This window comes from Tyto alba, unplaced genomic scaffold (genome assembly GCF_018691265.1).
Source record: "Tyto alba isolate M040663 unplaced genomic scaffold, T.alba_DEE_v4.0 Super-Scaffold_7, whole genome shotgun sequence".
NCBI classification, from domain to species: Eukaryota; Metazoa; Chordata; class Aves; order Strigiformes; family Tytonidae; genus Tyto; species Tyto alba.
This window is the reverse complement of record NW_024881328.1, coordinates 25,364,771-25,389,504: the sequence shown is the minus strand read 5'-3', so window position 1 is coordinate 25,389,504 and position 24,734 is coordinate 25,364,771. Positions and strand designations below refer to the sequence as shown.

Genomic DNA, 24,734 nt, shown 5'->3' with positions numbered 1-24,734 from the left:
AGGGCCGGGCCGCAGCGTGGGCTCGGGCCGCAGGTGGGGCCGAAGTCCCCGCTGGCCGCTGCTTCGACCGCGGGCCCGCAGAGTCCGTGGCCGGTGGCCCCCGAAATGGTGGTGGCAGGGAGTGTGCAGGCGGCAGGGAGAGAAACCCAGGTTTTGTGCCCAATGTGCTATTCCCAGATCCCGCAGGAACACCCAGCATCGGAGGAAGGACGGGGGAAAGGCGGGAGTTAGTCCAGACGCAGGGTGGCTCTGAAGATTACTGAAGGAGTGGAATACAAAAAGAATATCGGGAAGCCGATGCATTTTATATTTTAATAAATTTGGTTTATTTTAATCAAATATCAATAGCAGAAGGTTAAATATATTTCTAAGATCTTTTCTTCAAATTTATTAAATTTATTTAATTTACTCCACATAAGATAAGAACAAGAATTAAAATAGTACAAGTGCACTTGTCTTGATTAATAAAGCATTGTTAAATGTCTTGCTTATTGGTATTTATTATTCGAAATTTTATGTCGTTTCCCGCAATCACTGTCTTTTAAGATTGAAAAAAATATATATTTCTATATATATCATTAGAAATGTATTGCTACAAACTCTGTATCAAATTTGCAAAAGAAGTAGGTGAACTGTTAAATCTAGAGATTGTTCCGGATACGGTTAAAAACAAACAATAAAACAAAACCACAAACAACTGAAGCACCCGAAGCAGAGAAATGTCAAGCGGAGGGACACGGAGTCACTCGTCCCACGGCAGGACCATGTACAGGGGGAAGCGGGCCAAGATGTCGGGCTATGGCACTGGTTATTTTTGATAGCCTTTCATAAAGGCTTTTAGGGCAAAATTTAATTCGTCTGGCCTTCAGCTCTGTCTTCTTCCAGATCATGTGCTTCCTTTTTGGCCTCCCCTTCCTTTCCCTCCTGTCTGGAAGCGGGGAATTTGTCCTTGTTGTTCTCTTTTTTCCATTTCATCCTCCTGTTCTGAAACCAGATCTTTACCTGCCTCTCGGTGAGTCCTAGTGCGTGGGACACCTCGATCCTCCTCTTCCTGGTCAGATAGGGGTTAAAGAGGAACTCCTTTTCCAGCTCTAGAGTCTGGAATCGGCTGTATGTTTGTCTTCCTCTCCTCCTACCCGGCGCTGCTGTTTAAAACAAAAACACAGGGTTTTGCAGGTTGGTGTGGTCGTTCAAAACAAGGCGCAGGCGGGGAGCGGGGCTCGGATCCCTCTGGAAATCCCTCGAGAGAAGCCCCCCGGAAAAGCAGGGAGAGAAAGCAGGGGGCACGGAGGAGCCCACAGCTTTGCGCATAAGTGCGGGAAAAATAGCGCTAGCAGATGCACAAAGGGCCTCAGCTCTTCCCCCGCGCCGGGGTTTACGGGACCGAGTTTACAGGGTCACTTTATTATCCGGTAACCGGCACCCCCCCGGCCCAGCGCCCTTCCCGCGCCGGCAGTGGCGGCGGGAGCGGGGCGAGAGTGTCCCCTCCGCCGCTGAGTCCGAGAGGCAACTTTAAGGCGACTCTTGGGGTGGCAGCCACCTTCTGCAGAGGTTTCTGTTTGCTCACTGTATCGCTTTATTATCGCAAGGCACCGCGGTGATCGGAATCGCGGGGAGAGAGGCAGGGAGAGAAGGGAGGCAGAGGCAGGGAGCGAGAGGCAGCGAGAAAGAAGCGGGAGGAGGAAAAGAAAGTTTCAAACTCAGACGTGAGATGGAAGCAAATTTTTGACTGCGTCCAACCTTGTGGTCTCATCCAGGGAAACATTTGAGCAGGAGACGAGCTCTGATTTAAGTGGTCTGGTTCCTCGCCAATATTAGCACTGGACGATTTACAGTCAGGATATTGTACCAGCTCGGCCTCTTGCTGTGTCGTAAAAATCTGCTGTCTCTGTAAGTTATCGTATCCGTAAAATTTAGCGGGCTCCCCGTGACAGGTAACCCCGCTGCAGGGGGCAGGAGGCGGAGGCGCGGCGGGGGGAGGAGGAGGCGGCTGGTAGGCGGCCGTGGGGCTCCCCCCGGCCGGGTGGTAAAAGTCCGCGGCCGCGCCGCCGCCGCCCCCCGCCCCGCCGGGCGCGGGGTGCGGGAAGCCGGCGGCGGCCGCGCCGTTCCCGTAGAGCAGGGCGGCGGCAGCGGCGGCGGCGGCGGCGGCGTGGCGGCCGCTCACCTCGGGCGCGAAGTGACAGTCGTAGTACGGGGGATTGATGGGCTCCCCCGCCGCCGCCGCCGCAGCCGCCGCCGCCGCCGCCTTGTACTTGGAGTACAGCGGGTTGACAAAGTAGGAGCTCATCGGGGAGGGGGCAGCGGCGGGCGGGGGCGCGGGCGCGGGCACGGGGCGCTGCTCCCGCCGCCGCCGCCGCCGCCGCCGCCGGTGCCTCTACGCCGCGCTCATGCCGCCGCCGCTCGCCTGTGCTCTCCCCGCTCCTGCTCTCCGTGTATGTGGTGACCAGGACTGGAATATAATCGCTCCCAAAATGACCTGCCTCACTGCTTTTACTATTTCCTATTAGGCACACAGCAGCCCGCGCACGCACACGCGCGCACACACACACACACACACACACACGCTCATGAGCTCAGGGGGGACTTTTGGCTTCAGTTTACATGTGCCGCTCCTCAGGCAAGAAAAAAACCCGGCCCAGCCCTGCCCGGATCCACCCCAGCCGCCGCGCCCCCGCTCCCCCCCGCCGGTGCGCGCTCGCCAGGAGCCGCCGAAACCCCCGTCGCGCAGGGGCGAGGCGGCCGCGCAGATCCCGCGCGATAACCGCGGGCGCGCTGCCCGGGGCTCGGGGCCGCGGCTGAGCACTGCGGCGGGGGCCTGCTCCGCCGGCCGGGGAGGGCAGAGCCCCGCCGAGGCAGCCGCTGCCCGGTGCAGGGAGCCGGGGGTGTCGGCGAGGGCAGCTGGGGGGGTCCGAAGGGCGGCAGCGTGCAGCGGCCGAGCCCCGGTGCCAGCGGGCCCTCCGGGGCATTTCCTTGCAGGCGAGCAGAACGCTGGGAAATGAGATGCACATTTACCCTTGACGCCGTGCACGCATGGCTGAGGCTCCAGGTTAATTGATACTTAATGGAAATCATGCCTATGAATATACTTTCCATCATTTCACTCTTGGTGGACGTCATTACCGAGGCAGAAAGAGGGAGGAAAAAAAAATAGTAAAAAAAAATGTGTGGGTGAACGGTTAGCACCGCTCGGGGACGCGGTCCGAAATAAGCGAGCCCTGTTCTCCGGGAGGAAGGAAGGAAGGCGCTGCCCGGCAGGCCCGGCGCTGCCCCGGCTCCTCGGCCAGCCGCCCCCCGCGGGGGGAGCGCGGCCCGGCCGCCTGCGCGGAGGGAGCGCTCCCCGCACTCCGAGAAGCGCCGTCTCCAGTCCTCTCGTCCCTGCTTCGTCCTGCAGTGGGAACCGGCTTTTCGGACAGACACACCGAGGAGCTCGAGTCCGCCCTATTCTGAAGAGAGACGAAAAATGTAGGTGAAATATAATACGGGCCCCGCCAGAGCCACGTGTGACCGTCTGGTGTGAATTGACAAAAAATACTTGTGGTTACATAAAAGGCATCGCAGGCTCCTTCTCCATCACACGGCGCTCCCCCTCGCCCCCCTTCCGCCACCCCCTCCTCTCAAATACCAATTAACCCGCTCTGTCCAGGTGAGCAGCGCGGCTGCCCCGCACACGAGCGCCCCGGGCACACGCCATTGGGGAGCCGGCGGGACGCCCAGGGACCCCCGCGCAGCCCGGGGGTAGGCGTGGGGGTGGGAAAGGCCCGGGGGAGGCACACGGGTTTTTGGTAGACAGGGACAGACGGCAGCAAAAGCCCCTGGCAAGAGAGCAGCGGGAAGGTAGGAGGCCAGGCGGGGCGGGTGGGGGGGGTGCGGCGACAGAGAAACACCGCCTCACCCTGCGGAGGGGCGCGGAGGGGCAGCGGCTGCTTCCCGCATCCGCGCCAGTGCAGCACCACCCCCCCGCCCCTCCCCATCCTCATCCCGCCGGGGCGCCTGTCCCACAGGCCAGCACCGCCACCCGCGTGGGGCTGCGGCGCCAGCGGTTCCGCGCGGCCAGGGGCGCGGAGCGGGGCGCGGGGCGCGGAGCGGGGCGCGGCGGCGGCGCTAGGGTGGAGCGCGGGCGCCCTCTGGCGGCGCGCGGCGGCGGCAGCAGGCAGCGCCCTCCCGCCCCGCGCTGCGCGCGCGGCCCGCGGGCCCGCCGCCCCCTCGGCGGTTCCGCCAGAAGCTCCGCACGGCTCCGCCGGGGCGCTCCGTGGTGAGCGGCTCTTCCTTTGCTTTCTGGGTTTGGGTGGGTTTTCTTCCTTTATCTTTCTTTTTTTTCCTTTTTTTTTTTTTTTTTTTTCCTTTGGTCGGTCGGAGTTTACAGTGCCATTTTCTTCGCACATTTCGGTGACCCTCTTTTTTTTTTTTGCCAGTGCTATAATTAACTGCATACAAAGAATGCGCCTCGTTTACACATGGCAGCCAGGAAAGACGCCTGAGCTTTGAAGAGAGCTGCTATCGCGTTTTCGATCATGTTTCCCCACATATTACACCAAGAATTCTCCATGTGTGGTAGTCTCAGAGTTATACGTTTTTGTCTTGAACATGTTATTTTGTTTGCCCATGCATTTATGTATTTATGGATTGATTTATGTAAACGAAAGTAAAGATGAATCTTTGTTCACCTCCCCCATTCATCACACATGCCTGTGAATTATTCGGTATAATGCGTGTGCGTGTGCACGCGACTGTGCATATGTACAAACATATATTAACACAACCAACGGGTAGGAATTAAATTATTGTTCAGTTTGACACTAAAGTAATTTCCATGGAAGAACTGCATTTCGTCTTTCGAGACATTTGGTTTTCTTTCTGCCATTTTGAAATAAACGCACACAACATTAGAAATAGGTAAACAAAGGGGACAAAAAAAAAAAAAAAAAAAAAAACAAGATAAAAATCTGTCAATCTGCCTGAAATAAAATATTAAAAAGAGCTTGTGTGGGCTGGGTGACAATTTCTTACCAGAGCCTCTCCTGGAATCAACATAATAGAGTGTTTGGCAAGAATATTGTTGCCTTGTTGATAGTTATACATTACCCCCCCTCCATGGTTATTTTCGAAAATACGGAAGCTAACATCGTGAAATTCATCGCAGTAGAATATTAATTAAAATGCATTTCAACAAATCAGTGCACTTTGTAAAATCTCTCAGTTTCGTGACCTTCGGGTCTTTTTTGAATCTGTTGCCTTGGCCCAACGGTGACATATTGAAATTTATAGTCCAAGATTTTAAGACCTGGTTTGTCTGCATTTTTTGGGTTTTTTTTCCTCTCTAACAAACACAAACATCAAAATAAGGTGGTTTCAAAGAAAAGCGCCATAGCATATCGTAAACTCATTAGGTCCAGACGTCTAGCCATCTCAATGGTTTTATTATACCACGGTTCTTCCTGTTTTAAAAGAATTATAGGTATCTTCTCGACAATGGATGGGAAGCAATGCAACACCTTTTCCTGGCACTGCATGCTTTTGCCTTTTTTTTTTTTTTTTTTTTTAACAGAGGTAAAAAACATTAAACACCAGGTCTCTCAGCTCTCCCCCTAATCTTGAATTAACCGAACTGCTCGTAAATATTTACGGGTCCTTCATTTTAATGGTTGCTCTTTAAACAAAGCATTTTTTACAATGAACTTCATCTCAATTATCTTGATAAAGTCATGTGTGTTTATAAATGCAGAAGGCATGAGACGCGTTGTTAAATGAGCCAACAAAGCCGAAGATTTGGAAGCAGCCTTGTCCCCCCAGAGCTTCCCAACCTTCAGATTACAGAGCCCAGAGGTTAGAAAAGACACCCTCCACCCCCCCCCCAAAAAAAAAAAAAAAACAAAAAAACAAAAAACACCAACAAAAATAAAAGAAAAAGGTTTAAGTGAATAGACATCGTTTTGCTCCATTGGCTCTGGAGGGTCAGGGGGGAAATATTTCCTAAATTATCCCAAGAGATTGCTGATGTTGCAAAGACAAAAGCACTCAGGGCGCTCGGGAGCTGCGGGGCAGCAGCGCACCTACACTGCGCGGCCGCGGCCGGCCTCTCGCCACTGACCTCCAGCAGCAGATGTCGGGGGGTTTTTTCGGGGGGGGGGGGGGGGGATGATTTTTCTCCGGCCTTTGTGGCTGCCAGAGGTGCTGCTGGCCCGGCATCGCGGCCGGGCTTTCCCTCGGCCCGCGGCATGCTCCGCGGGGGCTCCGCGGGGGCTGCGCGGTGGGGTCGGCGGCGCAGAGGGCATCGCGAGGGACGCACAGATTTCTCCTCTCACCGCAGCGCTGTCGTTCGGTCACGGCAGACTTTATTGTGTAATAACTGACAACAATTACAACAGGTCCGTAGTTCGAGACACGGGGTGGTTAATTAATACAACAGTCACCGGGGGCAGGGACGCCAGCTAGCCGGGGGACCGGGAGACGTTAGGCCTATTGCGAACGGCTTCAAGGATGAGACAACCTCCTAATAGTGCACTAAAGGGGGGGAATAGCTCGTGGCCTCGCTGTGGCATCTATTGCGAAGGAGCGAAATTCAGACCTAGAAAGCAGAGGTTTTGGGTAAGGTTTCCTCTTAGTAAATCGTGGACAACACAGCACCCCCACTGATTTAAGCAACTGTAATTTAATGTATATTTTATTATCGTAATTGTAATTAATTTCCTTACCTTAATTTTGGCAAAGTAACTACCTAGACTACATCACTTTTAAGAAACATGTCAAACATTTAACATCAGATAGAGTTCCCAAAGCTAACGTGCACTCACAATATCACCAACCAAACGGTCTGGGAAGGAGGAGGGGGGGATGAAGCGACTCTGCAAAACACGTTGGCGAGCAAGACAAAATTTCCCAAAATACCTGACATAGACCACGTTTCACTTCTATCTAAAAAAAAAAAAAAAAAAAAAAAAAGACCAGATTGATTTAAAGGTCCTGGGGTGGGGGGCACGGGAGAAGGAGGAGAAACGTATGGGGACTGAGGGGGCAGAGGAAGAATAAAATCAAGCCAACCAAAAAAAAAAAAAAAAAAAAAAAAGCCAGAAAAACAACAAACCAAACCAGACCAAAAACCCAACAACCAAAAACCCAAACCCAAAACAAAACCCAAAAGCCCCAAACTCAAAACTAAAACAATATCCCCCAACTGCTTTTCTACCCCAGCGTTAGTCTCCTTTATTGCCTTTCTCCTTGTTCATCTTTTTCATTTTCATTCTTCTGTTCTGAAACCAGATTTTGACCTGTCTCTCTGTGAGATTTAAAATCCTAGCTACTTCGTAACGGCGGTCTCGGGTGAGGTACATGTTAAAGAGGAATTCCTTTTCCAGTTCCAGAGTTTGATACTTTGTGTAGGGACAACGCTTTTTCCTCGTTGAACGAGCGTGGATCCAGTTTGCTGCAGGGTTATCTAGAAGAAGGGAGGTATATAGGGAACGGGGGGCGGGGGGGAGAGAAAGGTCGTTAAATTAATTTAACGAAGGATGGACTGTTTTCACAACTTTGGAGGAATTATCATAAAAGCCTTAATGCCCCAGTCTGTTTACTGTACAAATGATGTCTTGATGGTAGGTGGTTATGTGGAGTCTTTTATGGGTGCTTGTTGCTGCTTGCGCTGGGGTAGGCGTCTAGACGTTTTTATAGGTTAGTAAAACTATCAGTTTTGCACATTCGAGCCTTACAGGTTTCGGCAATAAATCAAAGGGGCAATTTCTTTCTTTCTTTCTTCTTTCTTTCTTTCTTTCTTTCTCTCCCTCTCTCTCTGCCCCTCTCTCTGCCTCTCTCCCTCTCTCTCTCCCCCCCTTTTTTTTTTTTTTTTTTTTTTTTTTTTTTTACTTACTTGGGTCAAGTTGCTGCTGTTTCTCCTCCTTCAGATCGCTGCTCGGGCTGGGGTTGTGGCTGCAGGCGGCGGGGTCCTTGGAGCTGCCGGCAGCCGCCTTCTCCCGGGGCTCCTGGAGGAAGGAGCTGCACGTGTACTCGGGCACACCGATCCCCTGGGACTCCCGGGACGAGGAGCACTCAGTCCTTTTGGAGGAGGAGGAGGAGGAGGAGGAAGACGAGGAGGCGGCTGCTCCCGTCTCCGGCTTTATCCCGTAGTGGCGCCCGTTGGAGGAGCCGGAGCTGGACGCGGAGCCGCCGCTGCCGCCGCCGCCGCCGCCGCCGCCGCCCGGGAAGCCCGGGAAGGGCTCGATCCAGGAGCGCACGTAGCGGCCGGCGTCGGCTGCCCCTAAGTGGGGCTGGTGCATGTAGGGGTGGTAGATCCCGGTCATTGCCGCAGACGGCTGAGGGTGAACCGTGGACCAGGAGGTGGAGAACACGGTGGATTTTGGTGCAAAGCTACAGGAGGAAAAATCTGAACTCTCTGCAACACCTGATGGCCTGGAGGTCGCACTGTGACCTCCCTGGACGAATCTACTCCCGTAAACTTCTTCGCTTTCATGGCCTATGAGAGAATCGACATAATAGTTACTTATGGTGCCACTAGACGACATTTTAGGCTCCCCTCTTAGTCATATAAAAGGTTACACTGTTAACTGTATATGATACCCTCCCGGAGAACAATCGTAGTATTTTGCAGACTGCAACCCTCAACCATTGGTTGCGGGGCCCACGTGATCATATTTACCAATACTGCGAGTAAATCAATCCGCTAAACTGGGGCTGCTGTGATTAAAAAAAAAATCATCATCAACAACGGCCCCGCACAGCGCGCCGCGCCGGCTGCGCGCCCGGACAGCGCCGGGGCCGCCCGCCCGCCCTGCCCGCCCTGCCCGCCCGCTCGCCCTGCCCGTCCGCTTTGCCCGCCCGCCCGCCCTCCTGCTCGCCCTGCTTGCCCGCCTGCCCTGCCCGCCTTCGCTGCCCGCCTGCCCGCCCTGCCTGCCCGGGGCGCGGCGGGCGTGGCCGCGCTGGCAGCCCACGGCCGCGGCGGGCGCGGACTATTTCTTCACCTCCTTTGGGTGATTTCTGCCATTCATTTCTTAATCAATGAGAGGCAGGGTGTTTAAATAAATCCAACAGCCTTGGCTTGCTAATCACACTCCAAGCTGCTGAGGAAACCCGCTGGGAAAGGGGGATTCTTGCCTGTAAAAACAAACCATCGCAAGCTGGGACTGTAACGACTTCTCATAAAACAGGAAAATGTTACAGTAAAAGCACATTGCGGTACTTCCATATTTCAGAGCATGTGCGGGTATTATTATCCGCTCCCCCCACCCCCGGACAGAAAGTTTCCATGGAAAGGATACACTTTTTAAAAGAGATGCCCATTGTGTTGTTTTTAAAACAGGTGGAAGACCTCTGTAATGATTTTATGCCTTTCAATAAAAATTTTATGAGGTGTATTTGATTATAGATTAATGTGTCCCTAATAAAATGGACGGATGGAAACAGCAAAGACTGTGTCTCCGAGCTCTACTGACGTGTGGCTGAACACATGCTCCTGTATCTGCGAAACTTTGGGGCTACGCAGCTCCAACACAGCCCCCCTTCTGGTGCCCGGCGCGGCCCGGGAGGGGACGCGGGCAAACGCTGCCCGGAGGAGCGGAGGCGGGCGGGCGGGCGCGCTCCGGCCCGCGGGAGGGCGCGGAGCTCCCGCTGCCCCCCGCTCGCCGCCAAGAGCTGCCTCCTCCGCCCCTAGTTCAGGACGAGCCGGGCCGGGCCGCGCTGGCCACGTTCAATGCCTACGTGAGATTTTTGCCCGCTTTGCTTTCTTTTCCTCCCCTCCCCTCTCCTCCCCTCCCTCCCGGCCCGGTTATCCTTCCCCGAGCCAAGCCGTGCCCGGTTAGTACGGAAAACTCGATTACCCACGGTCTTCTGCCCACGCCTGCTCTCCCGAGCGGGGGCCGGTGGCTGTGTCGGGATCTGGAGGAAACGCACAGAGTTAGTGGGACCCGCAGCACAGCCCGCCGGGGCACGGGCAGCGGCGCCGAGCAGGCACTTCCTACCGCGGGCCGTTATGAGGAAGGGACTGAAATTCCTGTTTATTTAATGATTTATTACTCTCTCAGGTTGTTTTCTTCCTTTTTTCTTCTCTCGGGTTTTTTTCCTTCTGGGTTTTTTTTTTTTTTTTTTCCACTTTTTTTTTTGTCATCTCACTTTAGTATTTTCCTTTGCGTTTTCATGATTCTCTTATATTTTTCTCTAGAAGCAAGGTTTGTGGTATGGCGAAGAATTGCCCCTCGCTTCACACAGATATAAATTGATAAAGCAGGCAGGCTAGAGTGAGCCTCCTATTTTATATACGTTAAACACTTAGTATGGAGCCAGCTAATTACTTCCCACTGCTGAAACTTCTTTGGTGATGTAGCGCGTATCTTTAAAGGAAAAGAAAAGACGGTTTAAATGTACGCAATATGCAAAGAGGATTTTTTTTGAGCACCGTTTTGTTGTTTGCTTTCAAAACGAGAGCAAGCACAACATACCTACGTGCTTGCGGCTCCCGCAGCTTCAAAATGATGATTCTTTGATTTGAGGAAAATATATCTCTGCCTTACGAGTAAACGTGCACATGAGAAAGCATTGGCTTAAATTAAATATCAACGAGCAAAAAGAGAGCAAATTTCAACGCCACCAGCTGCAATATAAGCAGTATCAGTGTCACCAAGTCAGACAACATTGGCACTATCTTGCATTTCATTTCTTGATTTAGAAACTGCTTAGGGGAGGAATGGGAGTTGATTGTGAGCAAGCTGGTTTCCCAGCGCAAACAGTAGCCAGGCTATTTTTCCAGTACTGTTTGAAGGTGAAAGTATGCCCAAGTATTTGCACTTCAATTTGGAGTCATGTTCATTTGCAAGCCATTTGCAGTTCTGCTTAGTATTTCTGCTCACACAGGCACTCACCCGCTCTCTCTCATGCACACACGCCCTTCCTCAGCTTCCAGTGCAGAGCCCTACTAATAACATTTTTCAGCTATGTACAGAAAGGGTTAAGAGTCGTGAACTTCATTATCTGGTTGTGTGCTACTAAAATGGAATTGCGCGAAATAAAACGATCTCTGAGCAAACAGAAACGGTGCAGGGTGACAAAAGTAGGTCTGAAGAGGCTGGTGCACTTTTGTAAGCAGCTTGGGAGCGTTTCTGCTCAAAAAAGACAACCTTGCCAGATGTTTGAGGGAATATTTTCCCATCCACCATCTTCTGAAAGCTCTTGAGCTGACCAAGAACCGAACTCACTAACATCTACTTCCACCCAGATTTGCATTGGTACGATAGGGGTTTTTTAAGCGAGTAAAGACAAGAAATCAAAGTCTACACATTGTAAGCACTCAGTGACTGATATTTTTTAGATCAACATACGAACGTCAAATAAAATGACACACATATTGCTGACAGCTTGTAGTAGAAAGATTTTTTTTTATCACTTACCATTTATGAGTTGATTGGATGAGGATGTCCAGTTTAGGTCATAATATTTTACTGCGTTTTTCTTTCTTTTTTTTTTTTTTCCTTTCTCTCTCTCTTTTTTTTTTTTTTTTTTTTTTTTTTTTGCATTCACTTTGTCAGACTGCGAACATCACACAACATTTTATCAATTAATCATCTGTTTACAGGCACAATTATAAATGAATTAGGTTTACATCATTTCCCGCCCCAGTCTCCACCCCACCCCTAAAAAAAAGGAAGGGGGGGGAAAAAAAAGAAAAAGGGGGGAAAGAAAGAAAGAAAACCAGGCAGACACACACAAAGACCAGAAAATGGCAAAGAAGGTACATCATTCCAAAGAGCTGCTGATAGAGAGAGATCAGGAGGCCATCCTGCATCCGTACTTTAAACATTTGTAGAAAACCAAAGGAACCGCAGTAGTTTACAGAGTTTATTGCATTATACATGCGAACAGAACATGCACAAGAAGGACATATTGCTGCTGAACGACTACTATTCCACATATGCACCACAAGGAAATGTCTACAATGGAGAAGAAGGAAATATTCCATTTTACGAAGGACAATCTCTAAGTTCATTTGAGAGGATAGTTACATTATAATGTGCTTCTCTTTCCCCCCGCCCCCGAAGTTTCCCCCCCCCCTTTTTTTCTTAAAGTATTGAATGTACTCAAAACGTTATGGCCCGTGTAACAGCCCCACATAAATACCATTTTGTTAGTAAAAACATGAAAAAGTCACATTGCTTGGATGTTCGACAGTTCCAATAAGTTAAGACCAAATGATAATATTCAATAATAGTTACCCTGCATTACGATGAGAACAAAAATAAATTACACGTGCTAGGTTTTATATATACTCGTCATAGTAATACATATTCACTTGCAGCGCTAAAAGAAGGACGAAGAGTCACATTCTATCAGAAAAACAAAACAAAACAAAACAAAAACAAAACCAAAAACAAAACAAAACTGGAAAATGCCGGGTTTTGCCAGAGTCTCTCCTGCCTTTAGCAAGTGGCGGTGCTGTGCCCATTCCTCACTGGTGCCCCCCCCGGGGTTAGGGTTTAAGAGAAGGTCAGATTAGCGGTCAGTTCCCGGATTCGGTTCTCCCTGCTCATCTTCTTGAGCTTCATTCTGCGGTTTTGAAACCAAATCTTGACCTGCCTGTCAGTGAGGTTTACGCTCTTACTGATCTCTAGACGGCGCTCTCGAGTGAGATACATATTGAATAAGAACTCTTTCTCTAATTCCAGTGTTTGGTGTTTAGTATAAGGACACCTCTTCTTTCTGCCACTCTTTGCAGTTAGCCAATTGCTTGTTGGAGTATCAGACTTGATTTCCTCTATCAAAATCAAAGAAGAAGAAAAAAAAAATCAAAAATACCTCAGGCTGTTAGAGTGTACCCTTGGCCATGACCCCTCCTCTGCAGTGTCTGGCAGATATGGTGGATGTTGGCATGAAACACAGCTGGGGTGAGGTGTGGGCACAGCGAGGGACCTGCTGCCAGGCTGGGCGCCCCGGCCCCGCCGCACGGCACCCTGCCCCTGCCAGAAACGGGCTCTCCAGTTCTCAGCTGGCGTTTAGCATTTCAACAAGATTTGACCTGCCATCAGCCCCATGGCCACATTTTAACGGGTCTAGTCTCGCCATGGCCGCCTCGGGCTTCCACGACACTTGCTACGAAAATATCCCCATTACAAAATACCCTCGCACTGTATTTTAAAGCAGCATCCCCCCATCCATCAGCTGAATTACACAAGCACACCTAGGAGCAGACATAGACGTTTTCGCAGCCAAAAAAGATACAGAAGAAATTAACACCCTCTGCCTCGGATTTTTTTTTTTTTTCTTTCCATTTTCCTTTCAGAATTTTTTTTTCCCCCCACCAGAAAGAAATCTGCCCCACATCAACCTAGACCTGGGCAGTTAAATATAATTGAGATAAAGAGAGTCTCCATGCACACGTATGGTATAAATCGACCTAGAGGTTGCAAAGTACATTTTGCTAGGAGAAAATTTCCCGTTTTGGGATTCTTTGAGACACGCCGTTCGAAAGGAAGGCTTTAGTGCACTTTTAAAGGAAAAATAAATTCAGATTACCACCACCTTTAGCTTTCAAACGCATTTCAAAATACTGTTGCACTTTTGGAGACCAACCCAAGGTTATCTAAAGCACCACATTGAAATATTCCACCTTTGGACCAGGCAGTTAGCGGGCTGCTGTTTTCATTGTGCATTTGTTTCCAACTTTACCCAACCTGGTAGCACCTATTCCTCACCTATTTTAATAGGATCGTAATTAACTTTAAATGCAATCAAACCGCAGTAAGGCTCAGTGGAAAAAAAAAAAAAAATCAGCGAAATATTACAAGAGAAAGTTGAGCTGGTCGTATTTTACAACCTCCAGACCTGCTTTTTTAGAGGTATGGGGCTGCTTTTGGCTGCTGCAGCGCATTAAGGAGCACACGGCTATATTCCCCGCATCACAGAGGCGGTCTGCATGCACGAGAGAGGCAGATCTCTACAGAAAATCTTTGGACCCTTTTGTGTGGCATTTTTGCCTGCCAAAATCTTCAGAGACAACAGCACCTGCAGCCCGATACTCCTTATCATTAAATGTGATGGCTGTGATGCTCGTTAGTATATTCGAGCGTGCTTTATGGTGCTGGCGTGTTGGAGTTACACCACGGCACGGCTTAAACTCGGTAATACAGACCTTTACTCTCCTTCTCCTGGACTTCTGGGCTGGACACGGAGCCTTCGGGCAGGCAGCTCCGCTCGTCTTGCAACGTGGACTTGGGCTCGGGACTTTCCACTTGAGAGACTTTAGCGGTGCTGTCTTGGTTGGTCGGGTTTTCATTCATTTTCTTTTCCAGCTGAAGTTGAGCAGATATCTGCGGTTTGGAGCTGCCGCGAGGGTTTAACTGTAACATTACAGTTGAACTCGTTTCAGGGCTATTATTGTACTCTTGGGTTTTCCCAGTGGCGTAGGTCTGGCTCAGTCTAAAATATCCTGGGACGGGAACCTCGGGGTTCTCAATGGGGCATGATTCAGACACCAGCCTCTGGTAGGAAGGGACGTCTGCAGAAATGAGTTTGGATCTCTTATCGGAATACATGCAGCAATTGCTTTCTTCTTTAATATTTGTAGTGAAGGAACAAGTGGGGACCTGCTGTGTAACAGGTTGCTCTATTCGACAAGATCTGTTCGGGTCTGTCCAAGTGTCTACTTGAGGTATATAAGGATGTACATTCATACCCATATTTTGGTGATTAACTTCTCTTTTAGCCAGAGACGGAAGGAGTCCACAGGTTTGCATCCCATACGTCCCAATGTCTGTGCTAGGTGGCATATACATGCTGGCGCTGTTGGAGTAGAAACTGTCACTCCTGCACGCACTGATGAGAGAATCTACTAAAAAAGTATTAGCGGCAGGAGAGCTGTTGGGAAAGGACATTTTGGGGCGGAATTTGAGGAAGAGAGATTGTGTCCTTTGTAGGCTGACATCTCTAGGAAAACATTCCCGTGTAATTGCGGATGCCTCCGCGCGACCACATGACAGGCGGGCCAATGGCAGCGCCCGCCGCCCCCGCGCCCCGCCGCCCCGCCGCTGACGCGCCCCGCCGCGCCGCCCCGCCGCGCCCCGCCGCGGTCAACAGCGCCCCCTAGGCGCCGCGCCGGCACCGCACCGCCCCGGCCCGCCCCGCCGCGCCCGCGCCCGCGCTGCGGCACCGCGCCGGGCCCCGCCGCGCCGCCCCCCCCCCCCAGCGCGCACACACACACACACACACACACACCCCACACACCCCTTCCACACACACACACGCACACACGTCCCTCAGCCCGCGGAACATCCTCCCCCCCACACCCCCCCCCCCCCTACACACACACCCCCCCGCCCCGGGCGGCGCGGCCGGCGGAAAAACCGCGCCTGCCCCCGATGGCTCCTGTAAAAGCCCCGCTCCTGACAAGTGCGGGGACAAAAGGTTGCGGGATTTATTAATGCGTATTAAGGAGAATCAGGGGCGATCAATAAAAGCCTCATCTACATTCTTGGGCTACTTGGTAATTTTCTTGCTTCTGAAGCTTTTTCAAGAGTTATACCCTCTGTTGCCGCGCACGGGAAGATATTTTATTAACAAATCAATCGAGACTTTGTAAAGGATAAGATTAATAGTTAAGATTTAGCATAATGGCGTTCGCGTTATGAATTATTGAAAATTATACTATTGATTTTTTCCCTCGCTGCTAACCAAGAAGGTCAATTTTTGTTTTAACACAAATCGTCAAATATTAAAAGCTAGACTTTTGTCATAACTCGAGTTTTATAGGGAGGCTACATTCCTAAAATTATTTTACAATGCTCTCTCCCGACCGCCTGGGAAAAAAAAGTGGGTTTTTCACTTGCCCTGGAAACCGTCATAAAGATAATTTCTCCTTCTGTACTGTTGCTCATTAAAAAACATACAGAAACTCATATCCTCACTGCAACTCCTCTTCGAGCAACTTTTCCTTTCCTTTTTTTTTTTTTTTTTTTTTTTTAAAGAAGAAGAATGATAAATGCATCTGTATTATTAAAAACAAACAAAAAACAAACCACCGAAGGCAACAGTAACTGTCTGTATGGCAAATCAGATTTTTCAGTCCCAACATTTTAAACGTATTTCACTGTTTTCCCCCCCTCTCCGTACCCATATTTACACCCGGAGCTATTACATTTTAAATAATGATGGTACAAACTGGTTAACACTCTCTTTCTTTTCCCTTCCTTTCCTTTTCTTTATTTTTATTTTCTCTTTTTCTTTATTTCTATCCCACACACCCCCCCAACTGTTCTCAAACTGGAGTATTTCTTCTCTGGGACTAATGCTGTCAAGGACTCTCACGCACACAAAGTGAACTTGTTGATAATTTTTCTTTCGGATCCATCCGTCTGTTTATTTTGGGCCTTTCTACCACCAAAACACCCTTTCAGATCCCCAAGAGCAGGCGAGCACGTGAAAGGATTTTAAAAAATTTAAATGCGTCTTTCGCACAGTTGAAACCATGCGTTTTGCACCCGCGTGGATTTGAATTTTCCCCTGTTTCCTGGCATTTGGCTGTTTTGCACTTTACCGTACACTTTACACTGCTGGAAACAATAACCCTATTTAAAATTTCGCTGTGGCAATGAGACAGACCTTTTAAAACCTTATCGCAGCTGTTCAAATACAACATCATTGTCAGGTTAAGAGCCAGTGTCTTTTATAGCTGCAGCCTCCAGCTTCTGGGGTGCCGGGGAGTTTAAATATTACCTTCGTGATATTCGCTGCTTTCAAGCTCTGTCCGCAGCATCCCTGCGCCTGGCGCAGCCCCCTGCCCTCTCCGGGCATGCTTCCCCGCCGCCGAGGGCTGAGCAGAGGAAGGGGCTCTCCGCCGAGCTGGCTGTTTAAGATCATTATCAGAGCCATTGCTAAGATTTGCCTGAGCCGGGGAGAAGCTGCGGCGGAGCCCACGACGCTCCCTCCGAGCGCGGCGGTCCCCCCCGCGCTTTCTAGCAATTTCCTCTTCTTCAACAACAGCCCGGACAACCCACCGAGTTTAAAGAAACAAAATACTATTTTCCTTGACGCAGTTTAAGCCTCGACTGTTAAATCTAATCAGGAATTTTATGCCCATCAAATGGCTCTTTCATAATCTTTATTTACACTTTAAGAAAAGGGGGTCCCAGAAATATATATCCCAGCTGAAGTATTCGCCCAGAGGTTTGCAGCCGGTTTTGCCCAACAGTAAAGTTAAAACAATAAGCAAATGCTGAGCTGCTTTCCTTCCACGCCAGCCCGGCTGGTGCTGGAGGAGCTGACTTCTTGGCTCCTGATTAGACATGAGGGCGCTTTGATTTTTTTTAATTGAAAATATGAATTTCTTGCATGTCACTAGACGGATACGCAGATGATGGCTGTGAGGATAATGATTTAAATATCCTACTCAGGACTGGCAAGCGGCTCCGTAAGACCCTTCGCTCGCGATAAATCATGAGGGTTTTTAAAAACGGGCTGCAATTTTTTCTTGAAAATGAACAGTAGGAAAGTTTAAGTTTGATGTAAATAGAAGTTGAATAAACATGCGAGAGCCACCGGGGAACTGGGGACTTAGGCTCTGGGCATTTAATGTCACTCTTCTTTTAAATCATATTAAAATGGAATCAAGTAATTAACATTAATAAATAAATCAATATTGTGCAATAAATGAGATATACAATCTACATTAATATAAAGGTTTTGCTCTCAGAGCCCCATATTTTTCCGAACGAGGGAAGGAAAAAAAAAAAAACCAACCAATGGGTCCATGCAGATGTAAATTACTGTTTGTAATAAAGCATAGGTGGACATTACAGTTTTCTCCTTTAGCAAATGTCAGGGCTAAAAACTTGAGGTTACCAGACGTGGCAGCAGGGCTTAATTTTCACTGCCTTATCTCCCTAAACCTTATTACTGGTGATATGATTATTTTTTCTCTCGGCTGTTCTGAGGATTCTCACAGCTGCAATTTGCTGTGTTTGTGTCTCATTATGGGAGGGGGATGGGAGGTACGAAAGAGGCTAGATATTTTGCAGATGCCTTCAGTAACAAAGGTATTGCTGCAAATATCTTATTTTAAAAACAGGCTGGAACCCAGGAAGCTTTTAGTAAAATTCCTTTCATTTACTCGATTTCATCATTTTATTTAGGGTGTCTTTAAAAGAGTGGTTTGTATATTTTATGCCACGCTGTTATATTGCAGAGAGATTGAAGAGTAGTTTTTATTTAAGAAAATAAAAATTGGCTACGATATCGTGTCCTTTCTTCTTTTAATAATGCAACTGTCACGCTGCCCAGATTTCTATGTGCCATATTTTCATAGAAAGAGTCGGCGTCTGGACTGAGGGCTCAGATTCCCTGGATTATTTTGACTGAGGGCGGGGGAAGGGGGGGTGGGGGATCATACTGACGACATTATGACTTTTCCTAAATATGAAAGCTTATAAAATAAACAAAATAGCACGCTGGCCGTTTCTTCAAAGGTGTTATTTCTGAGCGTGGGGATCGCACAGTAGCACTGACTGTACTCCCAGCTTCGCCCGAAGCCTCACCCCTTCCTCTATTGTATTTCTATATTTCTGTGCACACAGAAGTGCATATCTGGAATGATGAGATTTTAGCGTGTGGTTTGGTCACCGATGCAGCCCTCAGCCTCGGTATTTGGGCTGCACATTTATCTTTCGGCAGATTCCTGCCGCATTTGTAGTTTAATCAGAAAATAAGCAAATGCCCTTTTTGTTCTCCTTAAAGGACAAGCCCAAAGACATCTGGAAATCGCTCACAGCCTTTTCTGTCTAAAGGAATAAAACAGAGAAATGGGTAAAAAAAAAAAAAAAAAAAAAAAAAAAAAAAAGAGATTATGGACTCGCACAGAACCATCACATTTACACGATGATTCAAAAAAGAATAAACCAGCATTTCCATATTTCGGTATATTTTTTTTTTTTTAATTACCAACACATCCTGGCTCCCATCACTCGTTCACGTTCGCTGAGATCGGCCTCACTGTAATTTGCGAGGGGTTAAAGCACCTCGTACGAAGCCTAATGGGTTTGGGGTTGGTGTGAGCTCTCACAAGGAGCACTCTCATGCCAAGGAAAACAAACACACACAAAAACTTCGCTAAACGTTTCCCTCTCGAAATGGGTATCTCCACCGAGAGACCAAGGGATTTTCCTTCGGGCTCCAGCCGCGCCTGCAAGGGCTACCTTTGGCGTCAGGGATCCCAAGGATTTCAGATTGTACAATGCCATTTTATTACCGACGGAAAGGCTATTTCTAGGAAAGTGTTAACAATGAACTTCTAAAAAAAAAAAAAAAACCCAAAAAAAAAAAAACAAAACAGAATCAAAACAACCCAACCCCAACAGCCTAGTAGACAAAGTGCCAACAAATGCTTTCACGAGAGACGGGGCTTTTAAAAATGCGGAATATGGCTGAGCCAACGTGAAATAGATTTCGATGAATTCTGCAAATAAGCAGAAAGCAGCGAAGCCATTTCTTTCCTCAGATTCTGACCAAAAGTGAGCACTGGAGGGAAAAAATAAAACAGAAAACCAGAAAAACGGAACATGCTCGGTCACTGGCGAGCGTCCAGGAAATTCATAAGCTTCACTTTAATTTTCTAATCTCTAGTTTCATTTTAATAGATCTCCATAGTACTTTTAGGGAGAGGAATTTCATTCAGCAATGCCTTGGCAAGGTGATGTTCGGATATTAAAAATATCTTCTTTACGCTTTAGTCTCTCTTTCTTTCAAAAAATAAGCACTCTCAGGATCTAACGTTAATCTCACCTTTAAATAAAATACGGTTTTAAAATTACGCTTTCTGTACCTAGAGGTTTATTTAAGAAAAGCCTCGAATAAGAATCGAGATAAACTGTGGAAACGCATGGCTTTTATATTACTTTTGTTCCATCCGCGTTAAGTCTGTCCTTAAAGAAGCAAATAGATTTTCGTTCTAGGGAACGAACTCTGAATATGACCGGCTTGGTGTTTTTTATTTTTTTTTTTCCTTTCTCAAAATTATGGGATTTTTTTTTAAAGCTCGGATGCATTATAAAAGATTACGATTCCCCCCCCCCCCCCCAAAAAAAAAATCTTTTAAAGTGGCATATTTCTCCCGCACGTCACGGTTATGGGTTATTTGTTTAATAAATCTTTTTGATGCTTTATTTTCTCATTTGGAAGGCCCTGAAATCTTATCGTTACTTATATATTAGATATTTTATTAGCAGCGGAATGCTGATGAGGGGAAGCGGCCGGGCACGGGGCTGTCGCGCGTGGGCGCGCCCCCCTGTGGCCGCCGGCCGCCAGGCACGCGGGACCTGCCTCCTCTCCCGGGTCTGCCTCCTCAGCTCGGTTCGCTCCCGGTCATGGGTTTCTTCCTTTCTTTCCGAAGAGAAACTTAAAACTGCTATCAGGGAGCGTTTATGCAAGATTAATACTAGGGTGTTTCGCTTTCCGCGGTCCTCTTTTGCGGTGCCTGAGCATTTTAAAGGCGTATTAATCCGCTAAAATAGAGTGTTAAAGCACGGCAGGGAACAGAAAATCAAACGACTCGTTCTCGCCCTGTGGATTAAGGCTCGGGAGAGACGCGAGAATTTCGCGATAAGGTCAGGCGAAATGCTTTGAGAAATTCCCCGCGACTTCGCGCATTTCTAATTAATGGGCTTTGTGGGGAAACGCAGATCCGCAGAAAAGCTGCATAGAAATACCATCTTTCTCCCTAAATTACGAAACAAACATTTCCTACAGCCCACGCATATTTTTTTTGAGAGAAAAAACGCTTTTTTTTTTTTCCTTAAGAGCTAAAAAAAAAAAAAAAAAAAAAAAAAAAAAAAGAAAAAAACAACAACAAAAAAGGAGGTTTAGGACGAATTCCCGGGGCGCGGAAGAGAAAGGCGAGGGAAGCGGGGAGCCCGCCGTGCTCCGGTTGGCGGGGACCGGAGCGGGGCATGCTCCCCGCACGCCGCGGAGAGGCTCACCTCGACCCAGCTGGGATTTTCTTTGCGTTATGATGCATTTGATAATATGGCCAGCTATGCGGTAATAAGTGTGTGTGTGGTTGTGCGTGTGTGTGTGTGTGAGAGAGAGAGGGAGGGAGACGGAGACTGAGAGAGAGAGAGAGAGAGAGTGGGTGGTGGTTGAAAATAACAGAAGAACCTTAAGGCGCCTAATTATTCAGAAAGGTTAAAGGTGATGACCTTGACATTTTGGAAGTTCAAAGGCATACACTTATGTTTTTCTTGCTAAAGGGTTTTAAAAAAATTTTTTTAGTCATGCCTCCCTCCGCTTCCATTTCTTGATTTTTTGAATTCTCGGGCTTTTCCTGACTTATTTGGGCACTTTTGCCTTCCCTGCGTGCGAGCGTAGCGAGAGCCGCTTCGTCCTATTCAAAAAAGGCAAATTCTTTTCTCACTCCTCGCCTTTATTGCACACTGCGGAAATCTCTTTTTCACCCACCAGAAGGTGTATAATATAACCCAATTAAGCTGTTTAGAACCTCGGGTTTTATGGTGTTGTCTAGACAGTTCAAGGTTTTGTAAACAGCCCAGCCAGGTCACGCAAGATAAAGCGGCGCGGAGCGGCGCGGAGCTCCGCCGGATGCCGGCCCCGCGCAGGGCCCGCGGCCGCCGCCGGGGCTCCGCGCTGCGCTGCCGGCCGAGCGCCGCGCCCCGCTCGCCTGCCGAGGGACGATATTTAAGAGATCCACCCCTCTGCCTCCAAAGTTTTTTTCCTTTTCGTTTTTTTTTTTTTTTTTTTTTTTTTTAGCCCCCCCAACCCCCCCCCCCCCCCCCGACTAGTGCCAATTGTTTATAGCTCCCTCTTGTCTGACTCGCTCCGAGCCCTCGCTCTTTCTGCCTTGCTCTTCACTAACAAGTAAACAATCATTGGCGCTGGGAACTCTGGCTTACTGGGAGCCTGATCAGTTTTAAAAAAAGCCTTTTTCGTTGTTTATAGAAATTGTAGCACCATCAGAAGTGATGGTCTGCAGACAGCCATGTTGGCTCTGCCTCACAGCGAACAAGGAAGGTTATGCATACCTACAAAGGGACAGTTAGACATCTAAACTAGTATTTGTTTAAAATGCATTTTAAATAACCCGACTAGGCTTCCTCCCGTTATTATTTAACTGAACTTGGCTCTAGCCCGGGAAACGCTAGGATCCTTCGGAGATGCAAATCCATACAGTGCACGGAAGTTATAACCTTAACTTTACTAGAAACCATTTATTCACATGAAAAAGACAGTGGCCCATGCTTTTGGATGACAATAGAAACATATATATATATATTTTATATATAGCGAACGTACATTTACCATCTCTTAAATAAACCGCATTCACTTAAAGAGGAAAGTGTTACCCTAGCTCAAAAGCAACAGAGCCCCCCCGCACTCAATGAATTGTAAGCAAAAACTACCAGACACACTGCAGGTCCATTGCTGGTACTGTGGGAGAGGAAAAAAAAGCACCTTTGGCGAGAAACACTTGAGAGTGGACAGTTGGATTTACCCTAGTTTCCCCTTATCAGGAATCTGCTCCGCCAAGCCCCGAAATCTCCAGTGGCCATTCAGTGTGTGGAGTTGCACATGAAAATGAAACTTTCAGTTCCGCAGGGTGGATGTGTCATGTAAACCAATATACTTTTCATTCAGATGGCAGGTCAGAGAGACCGAGATACTTTTTGTTTTTCTCCTTTCTTCCTTCTCTCTTGCTCTCTCTCTCTCTCTTTTATTTTTTTTTCCTTTTTTTTTTTTTTTTTTTTTTTTTTTTTTCAAAACAAGGGATTCCCAGTGAAGTATTGGAGTCGATCTCTGTTCAGTTTCTTTTCTTTCATCCTTCGATTCTGGAACCAGATTTTAACTTGCCGGTCAGTGAGGTTAAGCATTCTGGACAACTGCAGTCTTTTCTCTTTGTTTATGTACACGTTGAAGAAAAACTCCCGTTCCAGTTCTCTTATCTGATATTTGGTATAGGGACACCTCTTTTTCCTTGATCGCTGGGGAATTGCTGAAATTAAAGAGAGAATAAACTGATTTATGCCGCTGCTACGAACATGCTCAGCTAGGAAGAGATCAGAGACTTTGACAATATCCCATTGCCTGGAAAGCAGCCCTCTAGCAGTTCAAAAAAATATTCCTGGGGCTTTTACTCTCTGGGTGACTTAGCAAAAAAGCGAATATTTCCCAACTTCTCCTTAAAAGAGAGCACTTCGAGCAATACAGAGAGATATTTAAATGGGCTGGAAAAATTCCAAGTTTCTCAAACTCCTCTCACCCACACCCCCCCCCCCGCCCCAAACAAACGAAGATCTTAAGCTCTAAACCGAAGGCAGCTCTGAGCACTACCTGTGAAATCTCCCCGTCTCCCCCCCGCCAAATCAACAATTTAATAACAATTAATATCCTCTTCCAAGAATACCTTAAGCCCACCTAAATTGGTTTCCTATCGTAAACACGCTTTACAACGGTAAAGGAAATCTTATAGGATATATAAAATCCTTTGGATGCTTATAAAATTGCACATAAAATGCGGCTTGACAAAGTGTTGGCCTTGTACTCTTGCCCCCAATTTACTACTGATACCTACCTGAACTGTTGCTCTTCTCTGCAACAGCCTCACCAGAAGGGGAATCGGCGCTGTTTGCTGGTGTCACTTTCTTCTCTTGGCTGGAAGGTGTTTTACTGCAAGTGCTGTTCTGGGCTTTCAAGTCGCTCTTGTCCGCGTCCCCCTCGCCCTCGGAGTGCTGCTGGTACGGGGGTCCGGGGGCTGTCTCGTAAAACTGGTCGAAGCCTTGCGGCAGGATGCCGTTCCTCCCCACCGAGCTGTAGAAGTTGGAGGCGGCGGGAGACGGTCCGTGGTGGCCGCAGACAGGGTCCGTTTTGAATAACATTTCCGTCCTCCTGTTCGCAGGCTGCAGAAAGTCTCTGTGCATCACCTCTTCAGCTGAGTAATAAGGAGCATAACTGCCCCTATACTGCCATTTGCTGCGCTCTAATCCGTATTCCCTGAATGCTACTTCACGCACAGGTTGGACATGAGGTAAATTAGAAGAATAAGGAAAAGTCATTTGACAGGACGACGACTGCGACAAAAAAGAGGGTTTCGTCGAGAAATCTGAGGGTGAGACGTAATAAGCGCACCCTGGCAGATACATATTGGATGTGCCGTGACTGCAATCGTCAAACTCAGTCATGTCTTCCTTTTTGCGATTGCAAGCAACCAGGAGGCTTCAATGCATTGAACAAGATCCATCTATTGCACAAGAGGGTTTGGACAGGATCAACTAAGAAAAAATCCCCACCGTGTGCTGACGTGCAATTCATCTTGATTGATTCTAGTGGTAATTATGTCACGTGACGCGATGTAGAAATGTCCTTATATCTATATCAGCCCCTCGGAAAGGCTCCTAAGATCTCTCCAAAGAGCCCTCCCAGCACGGAGAGGCGAGCGCAGCGTTTCTACAAACACAGCCGGTTTTTTCCCCTCATCCTTTCCCCGGGCGGTGAGGCACACGTAGGTGGTGCGGCTGTAATCACCTGGGGCCGCGCCGCCCGGGCGGGCGCCTGCCCACCGCCGCAGCCCGGCGCGGAGCCCCGCGGCGCGCAGCCCCCGCCCGCATCGCCGCCCAGCTCTCCCGGCCTCCGCGGGCAGCCGGGGGGGGGGACACACGGCCGCCGTCGGGGCAGGGTCGCCCTCGGAGAGCGGGGTGCGGGCTCCCGGCCGGGCACCCTCGGCTCGGGAACGTGGTCGCTCCTCGTTA

General features: G+C 48.6%; 4 protein-coding genes across 5 annotated transcripts; all 4 read right to left on the bottom strand.

The window, feature by feature from the left end:
- Positions 1-354: 354 nt before the first annotated feature.
- On the bottom strand, positions 355-2,603 carry HOXD8 (homeobox D8). 2 transcript variants are annotated; one of them, XM_032990125.2, is made up of 2 exons: positions 1,741-2,603; positions 355-1,145 (listed from the first exon to the last, which is right to left on the bottom strand). In XM_032990125.2, exons 1-2 carry the CDS (start codon positions 2,285-2,287, stop codon positions 850-852), a joined length of 843 nt encoding a protein of 280 aa, XP_032846016.2. In that variant the 5' UTR covers positions 2,288-2,603; the 3' UTR covers positions 355-849. The 2 variants fall into 2 exon arrangements, with proteins under 2 accessions (XP_032846016.2, XP_042640033.1); XM_042784099.1 differs by having other exon boundaries at positions 355-1,142.
- Positions 2,604-7,080: 4,477 nt separating this feature from the next.
- On the bottom strand, positions 7,081-8,699 carry HOXD9 (homeobox D9). The gene is made up of 2 exons (XM_032989760.2): positions 7,862-8,699; positions 7,081-7,432 (listed from the first exon to the last, which is right to left on the bottom strand). Exons 1-2 carry the CDS (start codon positions 8,511-8,513, stop codon positions 7,191-7,193), a joined length of 894 nt encoding a protein of 297 aa, XP_032845651.2. The 5' UTR covers positions 8,514-8,699; the 3' UTR covers positions 7,081-7,190.
- Positions 8,700-12,306: 3,607 nt separating this feature from the next.
- Positions 12,307-14,864, bottom strand: HOXD10 (homeobox D10). The gene is made up of 2 exons (XM_032989758.2): positions 14,123-14,864; positions 12,307-12,748 (listed from the first exon to the last, which is right to left on the bottom strand). Exons 1-2 carry the CDS (start codon positions 14,862-14,864, stop codon positions 12,471-12,473), a joined length of 1,020 nt encoding a protein of 339 aa, XP_032845649.1. The 3' UTR covers positions 12,307-12,470.
- A 7,625-nt stretch (positions 14,865-22,489) lies between these two features.
- Positions 22,490-24,245, bottom strand: HOXD11 (homeobox D11). Its single transcript, XM_032989759.2, has 2 exons — positions 23,561-24,245; positions 22,490-22,981 (listed from the first exon to the last, which is right to left on the bottom strand). The coding sequence occupies exons 1-2, from the start codon at positions 24,165-24,167 to the stop codon at positions 22,746-22,748; spliced, it is 843 nt and encodes a 280-aa protein (XP_032845650.1). The 5' UTR covers positions 24,168-24,245; the 3' UTR covers positions 22,490-22,745.
- Positions 24,246-24,734: the final 489 nt, after the last annotated feature.